We start from the raw sequence: 21,094 nt of genomic DNA on the forward strand, positions 1-21,094 counted from the left end.
CTTGTCTCAAAAACAAACAACAACAAACCCTGTCAATTCCCCAAGCACAGGCATTCTAGAAAGACTAAAGTGACCATGGGTGCCATTAGGCTAAGTGTTTCTTCTTTGTGGTGCTGAAGATGGAGCCCTGCTGAGCAAGTCTTGGGATGATCATAACCCACAAACCACAATAAGTAATTCTTATAGATAAACATAAAACTGTTCAAAGTGGTGACCTATAAGAGAGGTAGGGAGGGGCTCTATTTTCCTGCTTTAACAACCGTGCTATGCAGGGAAACAGTTAAGAAACTTCACAGCACCACAGGAGCTACTGACTTCTGGAGCTATGAAGTTAGAAGTTCCTGTGCTCAAGGCCCAACCCAGCACTCAGGAATTCAGAGCTGCCCTCAGATGCAAGGCAACTTCTGGGCCAGTCTGGGCTACATGAGACCCTGTATCAAACAACAACAACAAACCCAAAAACAAACAAAAAAACCCAAACAACAAAGACAAAACAAATAAACAAACAACCCCCCCCCCCCAAAAAAAAAAGAAAAAAGTAAAAACACTGGAATGGGTTGGCTGGCTCAGCCCATAAAGGCTCTTCCTTGCATAGTAAGCCTGATGATGGACTCAATCTGGGGAATGCACAGGAAGCTAGAAGGAGAGAAGAACTCCACAGAGCTGTCCTCTGATGCCACATGTGCCAAGGTGCCAGGCACAACTACCTATGATGACAAAATGAAATAAAATAAAAGTAGTTCCTCAGCTTTGATACTGCTGACCTCTGGGCTAGTCAGGGCCTATCTAGGGTTACTGTGTGCATCAAGGGCTCAACCAGCAGCTGTAGTTCCATCCACCAATGACAAAAATCCAAATAAAATGTCTGCATACATCCCTAACCAGTCATCATCACTGTTAGATGAGCACTCTGTTTAATCCAGGCAGGTCCTGGACCCTGACTGGCCCAGCTTTAATCACAGCCTTCACTCAGTCACATGAGAAAACCCTAGCCAGACTCGTGAGCTGCTCTCATCCCCACCTGGAGAATGTTTTGTTGCTTTTTTTTTTCTGAAGTAGGGTCTCATGTAGCCCAGACTGGCTTCAATCTCCCCAGTGTGGCCAAGGATGACTTTGAACTCCTGATCTTCCTATCTCCAGCTCCTAAGTGCCCAGATGTCAGGCACCCAGTGGGGTCTAATTCTGCAGAGCCCCTAAACCAACAGCAAACAGTAGCTCCTGGCCAACCCCCACATGGTCCCTGGATCTGCAAGCAGTTCCTTGGACATATGGCTGTGCCCGCAGACACACTGCCCCATGCTCCCATCACAAACTCTTGAATCATATCCTTTCTGACAGAGACCCCTTGGTGGTCAGTTTTCATTGCCAACCTGACACAATCTAGGATCACCTGGGAAGTGAGGGGTTGTCTGGATCAGGCTGGACTGTGGGCATGTCTGTGAGAGGTTGTCTTGATTGCTCTGGGGGAGGCCTGGCAGCTCCTTCCCTGATGCCAGAATGCCAACCCCCAAGCCCCAGTCAGGCCCTGCTTTTGGTCCTTGGCAATGCGTTGGTCCTTCCTTCAGGTGGCTTCCCAGCAGCCGGTACAGAACCCTGTTATGGAACAGTCAGAGGTCAGGCCACTTGACCTTTGATGTACTTGCTTAGAGGTCAGAGAGAGATGCAGGAGCCTTGAAACTGTGTATTGAGGACAAGCAGGATTTGTTTAACAGGGACATTCATCAGACATGGGAAATTAATGGCACATCTGCTGGACTGCCTTCAACACCCAGCCATCTCGATGGGCCTGTGCTCCTGCGTGCTATGGAGGTGCTGGCAACTGACTTCCTATGGCATTCTCAAGATGTGCTTGTTTTCTATACCTGTTGCTTTGGACTTAAGAGGACACCAAATTTCTACACTGGTGTAAGTCTTCAAAGCCTACAAACAGCAACAGTGGGTGCCAGGCTGCCAGTGACCCCAGGTAATGCAAGAAGGAGCACGGTGGGGCGATGTTGTGGTCCATGCCCTTCTCATTCACCACTGGAGCCGGGGACCCTCCCTAAAAAATAAAGGGACAGCAGGGTGTGTCGATGTAACGGTCTTATTAAATAAGAATCACAGAGCCAAATGCAGAGTTAAAAGCCCAAGAGGTCAGAGCAGTAGCTAAGAGCTGAGACTAAAACAGTCTTCTTACCCCTTGCTGCCACTGCATCCTTCTCCTGAGAAAGAGACCTACTTCCTGTGTGTCTGTCTACTTCTGTTCTGCCTTCTCATTGGTTGTAAACCCAACCACATGACCTTCTCGTCACTACCTGTCTGTACAGACCTCCAGGTCTTCTATGGTTGGTATTGAAATTAAAGGCCTATGTCTCCATGCTGGTAGTGTCCTTGAACACTCAGAGATCTGCCTGTCATGTGATGGGGATTAAGGGCGTGTGCTACCACTGCCAGACTTCTGCTATGGCTTGCTATTAGCTCTGACCCCCAGGCAACTTTATTTATTAACATACAAATAAAATCACATTTCAGCACAAATAAAATATCACCATAAGTGTGGAAGAGGAAAATGTAAACCTATTCCTTGCAGAAACTACCCAAGCAACCATAGAACTCCCTGAGGTCTGGGAAAAGGTCTGTGCTAGGACTAAAGTCATGTCACCATGTTGGATCGTGTTTTTCTTTAAAAAAAAAAAAAGAAGAAGGAAAAAGATTTATGTGTACAAAGTGTTGCCTGCATGTGTATCTACACACCATCACACTAACATTAGTTAGATCAGGGTTACATCGAATGCAGAAGACAAAAATAATTAAATCTCAATTATAATAGAGTTAATGGGGGGACTGAAGAGATGGCTTAGTGGCTAAAAGCACTGGCTGCTCTTGCAGAAGACCCAGGTTCAGTTCCTGATGGCTCATAACTGCCTCTAACTCCAGTTCCAGGGGCATTGCTCTGGACTTCATAGGCACCAAGCATGCACATGGCACACAGACACACATAAGGTGAAACACTAGTAAATAAATAAATAAAAGTAAATAAAAACATGGGGCTAACAGATCTATAATTTAGGGATTTCTGTCTCAGTGGCTTTGGTTATCACTTCTCTCTCCTGAAGACCTGCTTTCCTGACAAGTCAGCCCTACTGGCTTCTACGATAACACCTACCTCCATAGGGCATGAACTAGTAAACAGTAGGCCAAGGTTTCCAAAGCAATCTGCACCTCACTATTACACCTTCAGTATGGTTGTCCCTAAGTGTACAGAGTTGGAAGGGTACAGGTCCAAAGCCATAGTCAAATCTATTACTGTCCTCAGTATACAACATGAGGGATCTTGTTTTGTTTTTCTGAGACAGTGTTTCTCTGTGTAACAGCCTGGTTGTCCTGGAACTCTATCTGTAATCCAGGCTGGCCTCAAACTCAGAGATCTGCCTGCCTCTGCCTCCTGAGTGCTTGGGGCTGTAACTCCGTGGTGTCTGCCCAGTGCTGAGGTCCTGGGTTCCATTCCCAGTGCTGAAAAGAAAACAAAAACAAATCCCCAAAACTCTAGTGCTGTGTACACAGGAGTATGCCACCATGCTAGTCTTGTATCTTCTAAGAGTGGCAGACATTGCATTTAGGGCTTGTTCAAATTTCCTACGATATGTGCTCTACTCTCAGTTTCTCTCAAGACCCTCATCCCAAGTAACCAAGGCTCTCAGTGGGTGCGGATGCCAGCAAGCAGCCCAGACAACTTCCTGCCTGGCTAATGGTGCCCTCTATGTGGGCTCACATTGAGAGTTCTGGCTAGAAGTTTCAGACTCCTGCTTTGTTCCTAGCCTTGTGGCACTTCAGCATTCTGGAATGTAGCCCTTCAGCAGTGTGTGGGCCTCTAGACACCCAAAGTTCTCTTGGTTTTCCACATTAGACTTTGGCTGGAGTCCAGTCAACCCATGATGCATTCCTGGGGCCACCTACACTGTTGTTATTTTCTTTAATATTTTCAGTGCTGGGAATGGAAGCCAGGGCCTTCTGCAAGGTAGCCAAGTGCTGTATCACTAAGCCAGGCCTGCAGCCCCCTGCTGGGGGATTCTAGGCAAGGGCTCCATTGGTGAACCATACTGGCACCCAGCCACTCACTGTGAGGTTTTAGGCACGGACTCCACCCATAAGCCACACTACTTCCACTTGGGAGAGGGAGTTCTGTGGTTGATATATTTGTACCTTAATAAACTTATCTGAGGTTCAGAGAATAGAACAGCCAATAGATTAAACATAGAGGCCAGAAAATGGAGGTACACACACCTTTAATCCTATCACTTGGGAGGCAGAGATCCATCTGGATCTCTGTGAGTTCAAGGCCACACTGGAAACAACCAGACATGGTGACACACGCCTTTAATCCCAGGACTTGATAGCTCAAGTCTTGCTTGGCAAAGACACACGCCTTTAATCCCAGGAAGTGATGGCAGGAAACAGAAAGGTATATAAGGTGTGAGGACCAGGAACTAGTGCCTTTTCAGCTTTTAGGCCTTTAGCAGCAGTTCAGCTGAGATCCATTCTGGCGAGGACTCAGAAGCTTCAGTCTGAAGATTCGTGGAAACAGGATCTGATCAGGAGTTGTCGAGGAAACAATTACTCTTTGTAAGAAATCCCAGTTGAAAGAAAATTTACAATATCTACATTTATTTCCCAGTGTGTTATTAAATGGAACTTTATGTGTCATCACAATACAGTAGAAGCAGCGACGGGTCGGATAACCGTTTGTGAGGATGACGCGGCACAGTAAGAACTGTACCACAGGGGCTGTCTACACCTACCATGAGAAGAAGGACGCAGCGGCCTCAGGCTATGGGACCCGGAACATCCGACTGAGCCGGGACGCTGTGAAGGACTTTGACTGCTGCTGTCTCTCACTGCAGCCCTGCCATGATCCTGTGGTCACCCCAGATGGCTACCTGTACGAACGGGAGGCGATCCTGGAGTACATCCTACACCAGAAGAAAGAGATTGCCCGGCAGATGAAGGCCTATGAGAAGCAGCGAGCAGCCCGGAGGGAAGAGCAGAAACAGCTTCAGCGAGCTGCAGCCCAGGACCAAGTTCAAGGCTTCCTGGAGAAGGAGGCTGCCATCGTGAGCCGGCCCCTCAACCCCTTCATGCCCAAAGCTGCCACCTTACCCAACACCGATGGTGAGCAACCAGGGGCCAGTGCGGGTCCCCCAGGCAAGGACAAGAACAAAGCGCTGCCCAGCTTCTGGATTCCCTCACTGACGCCTGAGGCAAAGGCCACCAAGCTGGAAAAACCATCTCGCACTGTGACCTGCCCGATGTCTGGGAAGCCTCTATACATGTCGGACCTGATGCCAGTGCGCTTCACGCAGCTCGACGACTCTGGAGACCGCGTGGGACTCATCACACGCAGTGAGTGCTACGTGTGTGCTGTGACCCGAGACAGCCTGAGCAATGCCACACCATGTGCAGTGCTGCGGCCCTCTGGGGCTCTGGTCACCCTGGAGTGTGTAGAGAAACTGATCCGGAAGGACATGGTGGACCCCGTGAACGGGGATCCGCTGACAGAACGTGATATCATCATGCTGCAGCGCGGCGGTACAGGCTTTGCAGGCTCAGGAGTGAAGCTACAGGCAGAGCTGTCTCAGCCAGTGATGCAAGCCTGAGCTGAGACCTAATAAACCTGCCTGTGAGTGGAAAAAAAAAAAGATACAATTTAATGCCAGGTGGTGGGAAAGCATGCCTCTAATCTCAGCACTTGGGCGGACAGGCAGATCTCTGTGAGTTCAAGGCCAGCCTGGGCTACAGAGCGAGTTCCAGGAAAACTAGAGCTGTTGTTACACATAAGTTAAAGTTCATCAACACAGTAATGTCGTTAAGAACCAGGAATGGAAGTAGTCCTAAGAAGATCCTGGCTTCTTCTGGGCATTTGAGTTGTTCTTCTCCTCAGGAAGGGCATCCTTCAAAACCTAAGGATTTCATAAGAATGTATTGGATAGGTCTTAGGACTCTCCAAGATTTTCACTGCCAAAGGGCACATACTGGAATTATCTGGAAATATAAGCTCCAGAGAACAGCAAGGACCCCATTGGTAAATAATTATCAGGGATAGAAGTGGCCAAGATGAGATTTTAATCTTTCATTTTATCTATTTATCTATCTATCAATCTATCTATCTTTCTATCTATCTATCTCTATCTATCTATCTATCTATCTATCTATCTATCTATCTATCTATCTATCTATATTTATCTTTCTATCTGTCTATCTTGTCCTCTTTCTTTTTCTTTCAAGTCTAGCTACCCAGGCTGATCTCAAACTTGAGTATTTCTTTCTTTTATGTATGCTACTGTACTTGGCACAGAAGATTCCATACCCTGAAGCGTGTCTGAAACCTGTTAAATAAATCTCATCAAAAGTGGGTACTGACATAATTCAATTCACTCTCTCTATATATAATTAAATTTACCACCACCACCACCCCGTGCACCCCATGCTTACCTTGCACTGGTTGATTGGGCATTTCACATCTAAAAACATCTGAAATACAAAATGCTATGAAATCTGAAACTGTTGATCCCAGGCATTTCATATAAGGGACATTCAGCCTGCAATTAGCATGTAATTAAGAATTAACAATGGCGGTCATTTGCTTTTAGAACTCTTAATGCTCTTCACAATCACAAAGAAGGAAGGTGGCCAACTCCAGCAGTTCTCATCTCACCATCTGAAATGAAAGCTGGGAGGTTGAGTGAATGTCTGAGAACAAGGCTAGCAAAGCCCTGGCTCTGGAGACCCTGCCTTGCCTCCAGGCTCTGAGTTCTGTGCCATCAATCACCCTGTGCTGCTTTCATAAGACCCGGTGACCTTGACCTCACCTTGAGTTCAAAGCATTTTTGTATACTTGCTCTAGTTAGCTCCTGGGCCTTAATGGATTCTTTGGAAAGATGCTGGATTTTTGTTTGGCCTTAGTTTCTGAATACACCCTGCAAGTCATCTGACAAAATCATGTTTGTTTTAGAAGCAAGTGTTAGTACTGCATTATAATCTCTGTAACTAAAGTCTGGTGCTCTTTTTCATGTTTAGACATAGGCAGCTAATAACAGAGCACAACTGAGTTAAATAAATTTAGAAGCATATTTGTTATTTTTTAATCTTAATACAAAGTTAACACAGATTTGGGGTTTATAAAATATAGAAATCAACATAATTTTTATTGACATACAGCTTCAGTAAAAGTTAAAATTCTGTGAGATAGGCATAACAATATTCTCCATCAATTTTAAATTAGATTTATTATTGCTATTATTATTTCTGTGCACTTGTGTGACATGCATCCACAGTACATGTATAGAGGTCAGAAACTAATGTAAGGGATTGGTAATCTGCCCCCCAAAATGTGGGTCCGAGATCATCAGTCTTGGTGGTGAGTGCCTAATTTGCCAGCTGAACCATCTTGTCAGCTCTTCTATCAAGTCTGAAATTCAACAATAAGGCAGAAAAACTTTACTTGGAATTTAAATAAAATTGCAAAAGAAAAAAAAAAGCTCTTCTTCAAGAAACTGTTTGAGGACTAGCAATGCCAATTGGGGAGAGGCATTTCCAAGCAGACCAGAGAATTCATGTTCAACCCTGGAATCCCAGAAAGTAGCAGGATGGATCATGTTGTACCCCGAGTCCCCCAAAGACCCTCATGAGACCAAAATCCAGCAAAGAGTCTTTATTGTTGCCAGTTAACTTGGGCATCTCCATCCATCTGATGCAGCAGAGCAGGAGAGACCCTGAGTAGCACTCAAGCAGGGTTTTTCTAATGGTTTGGGTAGAAGATCTAGGGGAATTCCAACTCTATAGCATTACAAGCTCAAGACTGGTGCTTATGTCAGGTTAGAGATGCTTGGTTTGAACTGATTAGAGAGTTGCAACTGAAAGGAAATTGCCCTGTCCTCTAGCAATCTACATTATTGTATCCATTTGACCAGCAGATCCATTTCCTCTGATAGCTAGGCATCCCATTTTTATCTGCAGGAAACTCATTCACTATGACAGCTATGGTATACAATCTATAACAGCAGAAAATATCTCAGAGGACATATCTGGCGCTTTGTTTATTATGCCAGTTATGTTATATCCTTTAGGTCATGGCAGGAAATGCCTGGTGTGCAGCTCCTGACTGTCTAGGGGTGAGGGGGCAGCAGATCATCTGGTTGTCCCTTGTCTGACCCTTCTCTAAGATGGCTGCAACCCTGGCATCCTCTCAAAAAGACTTCCAAAGAGTTGTCCTCTTAACTCCACATGCATATCTCTCCCTATCCCACACCCCAAAGCACATAAACTAAATTAAATTAAGTAATTGGTGAAATGATATATAAAAAAGAAAGCGAGGTGATACTGAGTACCTTTCAGCAGGTACTGCCAAGGTATGCCACTAAGCAACACACAACACCAGCAACAGTTAGTGCAAAGAGGTTCATTGGGGAATGGTGAGTGGAAGTGTGAAGGGCTGTGTCGGAGTGGAGACTTAGAGAGACAGAATGACAAGAGGAAGAAGAGACACAAGAAAGAAAAGAAGAGGCAAGAGAGAGGAGAAGAAAAGAGATGTGAAAAAGGCAGAGAGATGGAAAGGGAGTGAGCTGTGCCTGCCGGGCATTTTTAAGGCTGCACGTGTGGCAGAGCTGAGGGTGGACAGAACCTGATGACAAGTGATGATGTAACTGCTGTGGTGGCAGCAGCAGATGCAGGCTGCTGCGGCATGGCAGAAACTAACATTTGGGGTGTGTGTCAAACACTGCATCCTGCCTCTACCTCCCTAGTGCTAGGATTAAAGACAGGCACCACCACACCTCATGATATGGATTATTTTTGATGTCTAAATAGGAGTTGATGAAAACATGTTCATATCTTTGTTCCTCAATCACCTTTATTTTATTTTCCACATGGTCCATATCATGGTAAAGTAACCATAGGTATATACCATAGGACCTTCTGACTACAAAACAGAGGGAGATAATAAAAGTTCTATAAACATGGGGGGTTGTTTTCGTTCTCTTAAAATAAACTGCATAATGAGGGGCAAACAATGAATGAGAACAATGAAGTATATCTAAGGTTGACAAATTTCCCATCAAACTCATTTTTTTTCCATATGGTTCAATTCCATCTCTTTTGCTACATCCATTAAAATAGCTCCACACTACCACTTTAAGAACTTTTGACAAGTATATACACATTTACTTTTTTTTTGGTTTTTTTGAGACAGGGTTTCTCTGTGTAGCTTTGCACCTTTCCTGGGACTCACTTGGTAGCCCAGCTGGCCTCGAACTCACAGAGATCCGCCTGGCTCTGCCTCCCACATTTACATTTTTTTAAATCATTAATCTGCCTCAACATTTTGTTTCATTACCCCTCTAGCCTATACTATTTGGGTAGGTTTTAGAATTTTTTTTTAACTTAGGTAGCATATAAAATCAGCAAACTTGCTGGATTCACTGTGGGCACCGTATAAATAAACACTGATTGGCTGGTAGCCAGACAGGAAGTATAGGCAGGACTTACAGAGTGAAGAATTGAGGGAACAGGAAGGGAGAGGGAGATACTGCCTGGAGCCACCACCAGGACAAGCAAGATGTAAGGTACAGTAAGCCACGAGCCACATGGCAAAGTATAGATTAATAGAAATGGGCTAAAGTAAGAGCTAGATAAATGATAGGCCTGAGCTAATGGCCAAGCAGTTTAAATAATGTAAGTGTCTGTGTGTTTATTTTATAAGTGGGCTCCGGGACTGGCGAGACTTGGTGGGACCCGGAGAGAAAAGCTCTCCAGCTACAGTTGGCTTGGTGCAGCCTGCCCTGTGTGGATGCTGATGCACATGGAAGCTATTGCCCAGAAGGAAATATGTCTGGTTTTCACAAGCCAAAGATGTGCTGAAGAACAGAGGAATGCTGTATCCGCAGAGCCAAGTCCTCTAGCTCTTGGTTCATGGACAGGAAACATTACAAAAAGTATTTTCAGAGCTATTTTGGGTTGCACAAGACATCTGCAGTGTGTGTGTGCTTCTTGTGAAAAGATGGAAGAAGTTGCCAGCAGATCCAGAAAAACAAAGCAAAAACAACAACAACAACAAAAAACTGGAATCATGTTGTAGACACAAGGGCAGGACCCAGTCTAAAGACATTTAAATCAAAAAAGTGAGAACTCTATCTGGAAACAGGATGAAAAGCAGTCACATCAGTAAACTGCAGAAGGAATTTAAACACCACAATCCTGATGCTCATAGCACCTCAAGTGCCTCTCCGGCCCAGTCTCTCTGCTTCAGTAACCATCAGATCAAGGCTCTAAGAGGACTCCAGTTTTTCCTTTTTATATATTACCTACTGGAAAAGGCAGAAAATACGTTGTGGGATCATCTCTAAGGGCAGTTTTGGCCAAGTCCTCACTGACACCCATCTCTTCCAGCCTTGCTGCAGCACAAAGCAAGCAGCTGCCGAGAAGCCTGAGGAGGAGGGACTGGCACCTCGCCCCATCTCCCCTCAGGAGTAGTGACTGAAGTTCATGTAGAAGGGAACAAAGATTGATTTAAACTTTGAAAAGAACATAAAGCAACAAACTGACCCTCCTATTTTTAACTTGGATACCTATTATTCTGCCAAAAGACATTTTATATAACAGTTTTAATGTGTTACCCATTCCCCATTCAACAAACTCAGAAGCCAGTGTCTAGCTTACTGCAAGAAAAAAAAGTGTACATAATATTTAAGATGCTGAGTATTTCATAGGAAAGCTGGATGCTGTTGTAAAGTACTCTTTAAGTGTTTTTTTTTTTTTTGCTTGTTTAATAACCCCAAATGAATGAAATAAGGGGATTTCAGGGGCTAGAGGTGCGATTGTTCTATGATAAACCATATGTAGTTTAGTCTTTCTGTGGAAAGGTTGTGGTTGAGTCATTTTTAAATGTGTGGCTACACTTATTTTTCCTCATTATAATTTGTCATAATTCAGTAGCATGATCTGCCTCTAGAGACAGTTAAAAATTTTGGAATGCTTCAGCATTACCAAACTTCTAATGATTCAGACCTGTATCACTGACTATTAAGCAGAGGAGACTGAGATTTCTCCAAATAGCTTGGAAGAGGAAGCAATTTCTGAACAAACAGGTAGCATTGTGTCACCTCCCTTCATCTTAATATTTGAGAAAAAGACTTTATGTGAATCTTCTAAAACAGAACCGGAGCTCCTTCTGGGCAAGGCAAGCCTGTAGGATGGGCAAGGTCCTATATGGATAGTATCAAAACATCACCATACAGCAGAGAACACATGGTTAGAAACATTTATTAATATGTGTAAGTCCTGGGGATGCACTGGGCATAGCTGATGCTGCTTGAGGCACATTTCTTAGAGAACTTGCAGTGTGTAAATAATTGACATTGCTGTTAAATGACTATCTGGGACTCACTGAAATCTATATGATTCAGTTCTAGCTCTGGATTTCCTCAGTTGACCTTTGTGGAGGTTTTATCTATAGAGTAGCCCTTTGCCTTGTCTTGACCTTATTACGATTTGGGCTTTTGTTGCTTTTCTCCCACTATTTAAAATAGACTTAAGAGAAGAGTTGTATATTGAGATTAAGTTGGCTAGTTGAGTTGGTTTCTTGGTGTTGGGCTTCTGAACATCCAGGCAGCTGAATGGAATGCCTCACATTAAGATCTCAGAGAGGGTTTCTCCACAGAACGCTCCTGAAGCTGTCCAATGGCTTCTTCTCAAAATTCAGGAAAAAACAACACTGCCATGTCAGACATCTCTTAGAGGGAAGGGTACATGCTGCCTTAGTATTCTGTCACTCATGATTATTTTGAAAACTGGAATTTTAAAGTCTGTTAGTGTTTCACAACAAGGAGAGCCACGGTTTATGACAACCTGTAGTTTTACAGTTTTACCTTGTGTGCTTCTTCCTTTTGTGAAAAACCTACCTAGTCAAGCCACCATATGCAGACTGCCTAATGATTGATCATCTTTATTTCTGCATTTATATATTTATTATTAGACCTCAACTCCGTCTTCTCCCACTCAACTCTGCCTGTAAGCATACTTTATCTAGGCATGCACTTTGTATTAATATACTAGAAATCTACAAATATGTCATACTTTTTATACTCTTGGATAGTTATTATCAAAACCATTACTCTAGGGTATTGAATAAATTTAGTTTTATTAGAAAAAATAAAATAAACAACCTTGGTATTTGATGCCAAAGTAGGATAGTGAATTCTGATGTAGCCTGAGAAAAATCTGGAGATAATATTTAAAAGTAAAAGTAGATGAAGCTTTTCATCTGCTAAGTAGCATTAAGTTAGTTGGTAATACTCACCTATTTTACTTTTATGTATACTTGTGTGTGAATGTTTTGCTTGCATGTATATCTGAGTACCAGAGACATGCTTGGTACGGAGGTCAGAAGAAGTCATTGGGTCCTCTGGAATTAGAATTTCAGATGGATATCAGCCCCCTTATGTGTGCTGGGAACCAAACCCAAGTGCTCTTAACTACTGAACCATCTCCCCAAGCCCCAAACTCATACTTCTTAAATTTAGCAGATGGAATTGGTATTCTGAGTTACCTATCTGAGACAGCCTTATGGAATTTTATCAAATGTTTTGTGTCATAAACCAACGGGAAACACCATTTCAGAGCTTTGAACGAATCCTTCAGGCTTTGTTCACAGTATTCCTAATGGAAGCAGATGACAGAGCCAGAGCAGGTCATTACTCTACATCTCCCCAATGTAACAGTCATGCTTAAGGAGTGAGAGGTCAGAAGGCATCTCCAGTATTCACACTTGCAGTTCAGCAGCTCCCCTCTGCTGTGGGTAGTAGTAAACTTTGTTCATGCGTTTCAAGGGCACTTTCACTGTTTTGCTATCCCAGAACCACAATGGGCAATTGTGAAAGGGCGTGGGGAAAGGACTAATGTAGTGCAGAAGGGAGATTCCTTTCTTTCCAGAAGCTCATCATTGTTACATTCTCTAAATCTGGCTGTTAACATAAAGGCTAGGTCATGAAGACTGGAGGTGACCATGCTATCCACATTCAAGGTGTCAACCCCCTATGTAGCCCTGGTTAGATGGGAATTCACTTTGTAGCCAAGGCTCCTGGAACTTGCAGAGATTCATCTCTTCCTCTGAGTTCTGAAGTTACAGGAGTGCAACACCATGCCTGAGTAAAGAAGAGTTGTAAAAGTGAAGAGTTGAAAATTGCTTTTTTATTCATAAAAAGTCTTCAGTGGGGACTTTTAAAAGGCAGTCAGTAAATGCAGTGTATATATTTAGCCAACTATTAAAACACTGACAAGAATAAAATAATTAACAAAAAGTAACAAAATTTCTAACTAAAGTAAACACCAAGCAAACAAAACCCCAGCAAAGAAAAGACCTCTCCAAAAATTTAAGCTACAAATCTTCTTCCACTCTAGACCCAACAAATCAATGGAGCACGTTTGGCTTTCCAAAGCACAAAGATGACTCAGACCTCCTCTGTAAGTTCTTTCTCAGGACCAGTCATGCCAGTCCAGGCTGCGAAGCTGGAGAATCCCTAGTCATTTTCTTTATGGAAGACCCGATAACTGACTCACATAGGTGTGAGGGAGTGCTGTAGTCTCTGCGGTACGTCATCTTCAGCAACACTTTCGCGTGACATGGAGTTGGCTTCAGCATTGCCCTGGGGAGGGAATCCTATTCTTCTCCATGTGGTATGTATAGATAACAGCATGGCAGCCATGCAGGCTTTCTTGTCAGGTTTCTCACCACATGTGGAGGACTCAGACAGCTTACGAAAGACATGGAGAGTACACTGACAGAGTAACTCTGGCTCACCAACATACCCTCCCCATGCTGCTGTGCCCCGTTTGAGGACCACTTGTTAATAGATGGCTGGGTTCTGAGTAATCTTGGCAGGTCCTCTGTAACTCAAGCTTCTTTCTGATGATTTATCTTCTCCTGGAACAATGCACCAACAGACACATGGATCCCCTGCTTGTAGGTTGGGAATTTCCTCACTGGTTAGTTCACAGCTACAAGATGTCTTTTGTTGAGGAGGTGTTGATGCTAGAGTGGAGTTCTCGTAAGTGGTGCTGTCAGAGAAAGAATGGCAATTATTCCCATAAGCATCCTAACTCTGCTATGGCCTAGAAAAACCAGGGCCTATTCACTCACGGGACACCAATGTGAAGGAAGAAAGACCATCCCACGGATGCCATGGTTGCAGAGGACGGAGTCAATGGTGGCTCCTATGCCTGGCACACTTAGTGTCCCTGCTGAAGCAGGTTTGTCTGCAGCAGGCTCTGACCCTGGGCTGTGGCCTGTTCTAGATCATGCTGGAGTGTTTTAGACCTAGGAGAGGAAGGCAGCTGGAAACAGGCCTGGTGGGGACCTGCCATGCCAGCATTTGAGTCCCCACCGGCTCCATTCAGCTGGACAATCAGCATTACCTTTCAGCTGAGCTTATTCCTTTCTTCCTCAAGAGAGAAGGGCCAGAGAGCAGCTGGCCCTGGATTTTTTCTCAGCCTTTAAAAATTGCTAGAGATTGAACTGAGAAATACACACCTAAACTAAAAACAAAAACAAACAAACAAAAAGAAACCAGCACATTTCTCCAATAGTTCAGATACATTATTTTGAAAAAAAAAAAAAAAAGCAGCATAGCAATGTCAGAGTCACAGTTCAGGAGAGATATGCATGGCCTTGAACAGATGCCAGGCAACTCAGCAACCTTGGAACCTAACTGTATGAGGCCCTCTAGTGGTGTCTACACAACACTGCAGTGTGCAGGCTCTGTTTACTCCTGCAGTACAGAAACTTCCTTGGCTTCAACCTGTCAAACTCTAAACCTGCTTATTTCCAGAGAAACTTTCTCACAGCAAACAGATGCACACTGCAGAAAGCCTGTAATCAGTAAGAAGGGGCTCCATGCAAATCTGCACCTTACCTCTAAAGGTGCCATCCTGAAGGAAAATGAAGAGGCAGGAGGGCACACTGTCTTCCATCTAACACTCTCCCTGTTAGGTTTGGGCTGCCATAGGAACATGTGTGGGGAGACATAAAGATCAATGAACTCAGGACATATGAGAGCTCAGAAACGAAGAAGGGGACACAATCTCTAGCAAGATTAAGGATAATACGTATTTTTCCCGGACAGACATTTCTGTTGACTGAACCAGCTCATACACTCAGATGTTCTTTCCCTGGCTGTGACTGAAAGGCCATGCAGATGGGCAGAAATCCAAATAGGACAGAGATTCAGGTAGAGGGGAACTACTGAGTGCCACTCCCTCCTGGCCTGGGGTCCTACCTCATCTGGGAGACAGTGAAGTAATGCTGCAGCTTTTCTGCCAAGACCTTGTGCTTGGTGACCAGATCTCTTTGTTTCAGCAGGTATTGCAGTCTCTCCTCCAATCTTTCCTGCTTCTGTTTAGTAGAAGATTATGTTCTTAGTGCAGGGTTGAACACTCATATGCACACAGACACACACACTCCTAAACACACACACTCTTGAACACACACGTACAAGTGTGTACACATACAAGCATACTACATTGCATTCACATGTTTAGTTTCCCAGATAATGCTAATATAAGAAAAGATCACCCAGGACATTTAAGAAGAAACTGAACATTCCTTAGATGGAAGAACACAGTGGGCAGGACGGATGGACAGACCAGTCAATGAAGTACACAAACCTTGTAAACCCAGTGCACAAAAAAAATGGACTTGTGGGGTGTTTGGCCTATAAGCCGTGCCTGTTCATCAAGTTCCCCAGTCCATGCAGTAAAGGCTTGGATCCCCAGCACTGGACAACAGGATGGTGGTGAAGCAGCCAATAGCTTCACCCAGTGCTTCCCAGTGTCTCCAAGGTAAACAGCTTCCTCCAAAAGGAGCTCTCTAAACCACAGGCTGCCTCACTTCAGACACAAAGCAATGAGCCCAGGAAACTAGAAAATCCTCAACCAGGTGCCAATATAATCCTTTCCTCCCTGTAAGGTGATTGTGTCAGGGATTTGTTTGAATAAGAGAAGGTTGACTAAGTCACAAATGATCGCATGTATTATTTCTTACTGAACAAGATTCCATGGAAAGCCCAGACCACATTGTACGTTTACACTCACAGATGATGGGTATCGGAATAGTTGTGACTTCAGGGCTGCTCTGAAGATGACTGCTACAACCCTGGTGTCAGCTAGTTTCTCTGTGAACAATTGATTTCCTATTCCAGAATCACTGGGTTACTTGCGGACTGCAGTTCAACTTTCTGAAAAATTGTACATAGCTTCTCATGGGGCTACACCATTTTACAACACCAGCAATGTCTGAGACTCTTTATTTCTCCTAACCCTCCCTAAGGCCCATTTTAACTCAGACTTAACAATTTTGGAATAAAATCAGTTATTGAATGCTGCAGACACAGCAGAGGGTGAGTGCTTTAGACTATAATGAGCGTAAGTGGGATGCACTGAGACAGCCCTGTTTTCAAATCTCAGCATGGCTATGGAACTTCTGCTCAGCTGAGATAAAACCACAAGCACCCCTGCAAATTCAGAATCTCTCAGGGAATAAAATTCAGGCCAAGCTTCAAAGCCAAGGTCAACTCAGCAATGGTGAGGCCAAGGTGGAAAGAAAATGGTAGTAGGCCATGAGACTGAGAATAAAGCAGGGTGAGGGACGGCACCTGGCCATCCAGTGGGCAGTCACCATTCACTAAGAACAGAGAAGGGACACAAACCCTCATCCAGCCTTTCCTACCTCTCAGGCACCGTGATATGCCTCACCAGCTCTTTCCTCACCATCATCTACTGTAGAGAGCAAAAAGCCTTGTGCACACAGGTAAGTACTGGAGAAGCCAGGAAACTTAAACACACAGCTTACATCTTCAATGGAATGAGGAGCACAGCTGCTCTTCCTGGAATGCTAGGAATAATGTCATTTTATAACCTGGTGACCCTTTGCTGTCTATTGAGACAGGCTCTACCATATCTCACAGAATCAATGTTATTACTAATACAAGACCTAGTCCCCTGAATATTGAGCAATGCTTTTAGACCATAAACTTACCCTTATGACTGAAGTCACTTGTGCATTACAGCAGCTTAAGTGACTTCTATGTTATCTTACTGGTGGCTAATCCTGATGCCCATAGGTATTATGTTTACCTCAGTCATGCTCCCTACAGCCTAAATTGTGGGCACCATCTATGTGTCAACTGTACCCATTCTTGTGAAAAAAGTCCAATATACTTTGTAAGGAATCTCAATGTAAACTTACCTTAAATTGTTGTGGACTTGGGACTGAGTTAATTGTTATCTGAATACTTTTTTCAAAAATTGAGCTGTGCTAACATATGGCTAAAGTTAAATGATCTGGTCCAGACTCTTGGAGTCCTGTTCCAGCACTGGTCGCAATAAAATTGGGCTGAGCCAAGTTTCATTATTGTCTTTTCATGGATCATTTCCCCTCCCTGTTGTAAAGCCTGCAAGGGAATCACCACAATGTACCCCATTCCTTTGGTTTTCTCCAAAGGATTTCTTTTCTGACTTTTTAAATTTTTTGTTTTTAATATTGATAAATATTTGTGACTCTGAGAACACTTGAAAGACTTTTAGTTACAGCAGTTTTTATGTGTTTGTTCTAGGGTGCTGTGTGGACATGCAGAAAGATGGGCAGCTCCATGTGATGTTTGATTACATGGTTTCCAACAAAGCTGGCACAGGATTTTCTCATTAAAGTTAGTCTCTATCAGTGTTAAAGATGTTCCATGAGCAGGTGAACGTACACATAGAGGTTCACACACATTCTAAAGTGCACAAATATATACACAAACTCAACATGAATATAAACAACACACACACACACATACACACACACACACACACACACACCACCACCACCACCACCACCACTACCACCACCACCACCACCACCACCACCAACAACAACAACAACAACAACAACAATATAACAGGAATTAATCATGTGATATCTCTCTGTATCAATGGTCTCATTTCCCAAATAAAAAGAGAAACACTAACAGAATGGATTAAAAAAAAAAACAGGAATCATTTTTTTTTTGCTGCATACAAGAGACAAACTTCAACATCAAGTATAGACATTATGTCAGAGGAAAGGATTGGAAAAAGATATTTCAAGCATATGGACCTAAAAGGCAAGCTGGTGTAGCCATTTTAATATTTAACAAAAAGGACTTCAATTCAAAATTAATCAAAAGAGATGGGAAAGTATACACCACCAAGATGACATTTTAATTCTTAAAGGCTTGCCCTAAGCACAAGGGCACCCACTTTTGTAAAAGAAACACTACCACAGCTTAAAGCACACACTGACACTCACACACTGATATTAGGGAACTTAAATACTCCAATCTCAACAATGTTCATGTAACCAGTGTGCAGGTCATATAGACAAAATTAATAGAGAAATGTTGGAGTAACTGAAGTTATAAACCAAATAAACCTAACAGGTATCTACAGAACATTCTACCCAAACACAAAAGAGTATACCTTCTGAACAGCACCTCATGGAACTTCTTCCAAAACTGACCACATATTCAAACATAAAGCAAGTCTCATCAGACACAAGAAAATTGAAATAACTCCCTGCATTCCAGCAGACCACCATGATTAAAGCTGGATATCAACAACAGAAAGAACAGAAAGCGTATAAGCTCATGGAAACTGAAGAACTCTATACTGAATGAAAAGTGGGAAAACAGAAATGAATAAGAAATTAAACACTTTCTAGAATTCAATGAAAATGAATACATAACATACCCAAACTTATAGGACACAATGAAAGTGGTGCTAAGAGGAAAGTTCATAGCACTAAGTGCCTACATTAAAAAATTAGAGAGATCTCTTACTAGCAACTTAATAGCACACCTCAAAGCTATAGAACAAAAAGAAGTAAGTACATCCAAGAAGAGTAGACTGCAAGAAATAATCAAACTCATAGCTGAAATCAGTAAAATAGACACAAAGAGAACAACACAAGAAAATCAATAAAACAAAGAATTGGTTCTTTGAGAAAATCAACAAGATAGATAAATCCTTATCCAAACTAAATAAAGATGGACAGAGGATATCCAAATTGATAAAATCAGAAACAAAAATGGGAACATAACAAGAGACACTGAGGAAACCCAGAGAATCACAAGGACATACTTTAAATCCTGTACTTCATCAAATTGGAAAATATAAAAGAAATGGATAATTTTCTCAATAGGTACCACTTACCAAAGTTAAAGCAAGATCAGATAAACAATTTAAATAGACCTATAGCACCTAGTGAAATAGAAGCAGTCATTAAAACTCTCCCATCCAGAAAAAGAAGAGTTAATGTCAATATCCTCAAATTAGTTCACAAAATAAACATAGAAGGAATATTACCCAATTCATTTTATGAGGCCACAGTTACCTTGAATGCCAAACCACAGAAAGACTCAACATAGAGAATTACAGACCATTTTCCCTCACAAACATAGATGCAAAAGTACTCAATAAAAATACTTGTAAACCAAATCCAAGAACATATCAAAGAGATCATCTATCATGACCAAGTAGGCTTCAACCCAGAGATGTAAGAACAGTACAACATGAAAATTAGTCAATGTAATCCACCATATAAATAAACTGAAAGAAAAAATGATTATTTTAATTAATGCCCCCCCCCAAAAAAAAGCCTTTGACAAAATCCAATACCCTTTCATGATAAAAGTCCTGGAGATATGTTACATGAATCTGAAAAGGTCTTATAATAAATAAAAAGCCTGGAGCCAGAATGATCAGAGAGACAGAACAAGCCACAGCCAACCTCACCTCGCCAACTCCTGAGCTGATCCTGTTTCCTCAGATTGAAAGTCTCTGAGTCCTCACTCAAAAGAGTCTTAGCTGAACTGCTTAAATCTTCTAGTTCCTGGTCCTCATGCCTTATATACCTTTCTTCTTCCTGCCTTCACTTCCTGGGATTAAAGGCGAGTGTCCTTCCCAAGCAAAGACATGAGATCTCAAGGCTTGGGTTTAAAGGTATGTGCCACCACTGCCTAGCTGTTTCCAGTGTGGCCTTGAACTCACACAGATCCAGACAAATCTCTACCTCCTAAGTGATAGAATTAAAGGTAAGGAGTGTGTGCCACCACAGTCTGGCCTCTATGTCTAATCCAGTGGCTGTCTTGTTCTCTGATTTCCAGAAAGTTTTATTAGGGTATACCACAGGGATATTATAGACACAAGGGATATACCCGAATGTAACAAAGATAATTTACAGCAAGCATATAACCTACTTCAAATTAAATGGAGAGAAATTCAAAGCAATTTTACTAAAATGAGGAACAAGGCAAGGCTGTCCACTTTATCCATATCTATTCAATAGAGAACTTGAAGATATAGCTAGAGCAATAAGACAACCGAAGGAGATCATGAGGATACAAATTGGAAAGGATGAATACAAATATCATTATTTACAGATGATATGATAGTATATATAAGTGCCCTAAAAAATCTACCAGGGAACTCCTACAGTTGAAAAACATTTTCAGCAAAGTGGCTGGATACAAAATTATCTTAAAAAATTCATTAGCACAAATACATACAAATAATAAACATACTGAAAAAAATCAGTGGAACAACACTCTTTACAACAGCCAAAAATACTATAACATGTTTTGTGGTCACTCTAACCAAGTAAGTAAAAGACTCGTATGTTTAAAAACTCCAGGTCTTTGAAGAAAGAAAATGAAGATATCAAAAAGTGGAAAGCTCTCTGATGCTCGTGGATCAGAAAGATCAACATAGTAAAAATGGCCATTCTAGCAAAAGAAATTTCAGATTCAACACAATCCCCATCAAAATTCCAACAATTCTTTAAAGACCTTGAAAAGACAATTCTCAACTTCATGTGGAAAAACAAAATAACTAGGATACCTAAAACAATCCTCAACAGTAACAGAACTGCTGTAGGTATCACCATCCCTGATTTCAAGCTGTACTACAGAGCTATAGTAATAAAACCACATGGTATTGGCATAAAACAGATACATTGATCAATGGAATCTAATCAAAGACCCAGACATAAATA

General features: G+C 42.5%; 1 protein-coding gene and 2 pseudogenes across 9 annotated transcripts in view; 2 read left to right on the top strand and 1 right to left on the bottom strand.

Annotated features, from left to right (window-relative positions):
• The first annotated feature begins 4,403 nt into the window (after positions 1 to 4,403).
• LOC143269249 (nitric oxide synthase-interacting protein pseudogene) lies at positions 4,404 to 13,387 on the top strand (annotated as a pseudogene). Its single transcript, XR_013045665.1, has one exon. The product of XR_013045665.1 is annotated as a nitric oxide synthase-interacting protein pseudogene (transcript).
• LOC143269286 (SIN3-HDAC complex-associated factor pseudogene) lies at positions 10,176 to 10,503 on the top strand (annotated as a pseudogene).
• Positions 13,199 to 21,094, bottom strand: part of LOC143269243 (disks large homolog 5-like) — a 97,907-nt gene continuing 90,011 nt past the window's right edge. For 7 of the 8 annotated variants that reach the window (XM_076554310.1, XM_076554306.1, XM_076554305.1 and 4 more), the window contains 2 exons: positions 15,303 to 15,418; positions 13,199 to 14,085 (listed from right to left, as the gene is read on the bottom strand). In XM_076554310.1, coding sequence (XP_076410425.1) covers positions 13,875 to 14,085; positions 15,303 to 15,418 — 327 coding nt within the window. In that variant the 3' untranslated portion in view covers positions 13,199 to 13,874. Of the gene's footprint in view, positions 14,086 to 14,939; positions 15,024 to 15,302; positions 15,419 to 21,094 lie in introns of all 8 variants that reach the window. The other variant, XM_076554311.1, reaches the window with a different exon arrangement.

This window comes from Peromyscus maniculatus, chromosome 18 (genome assembly GCF_049852395.1).
Source record: "Peromyscus maniculatus bairdii isolate BWxNUB_F1_BW_parent chromosome 18, HU_Pman_BW_mat_3.1, whole genome shotgun sequence".
In the NCBI taxonomy this organism is placed as follows: domain Eukaryota; kingdom Metazoa; phylum Chordata; class Mammalia; order Rodentia; family Cricetidae; genus Peromyscus; species Peromyscus maniculatus.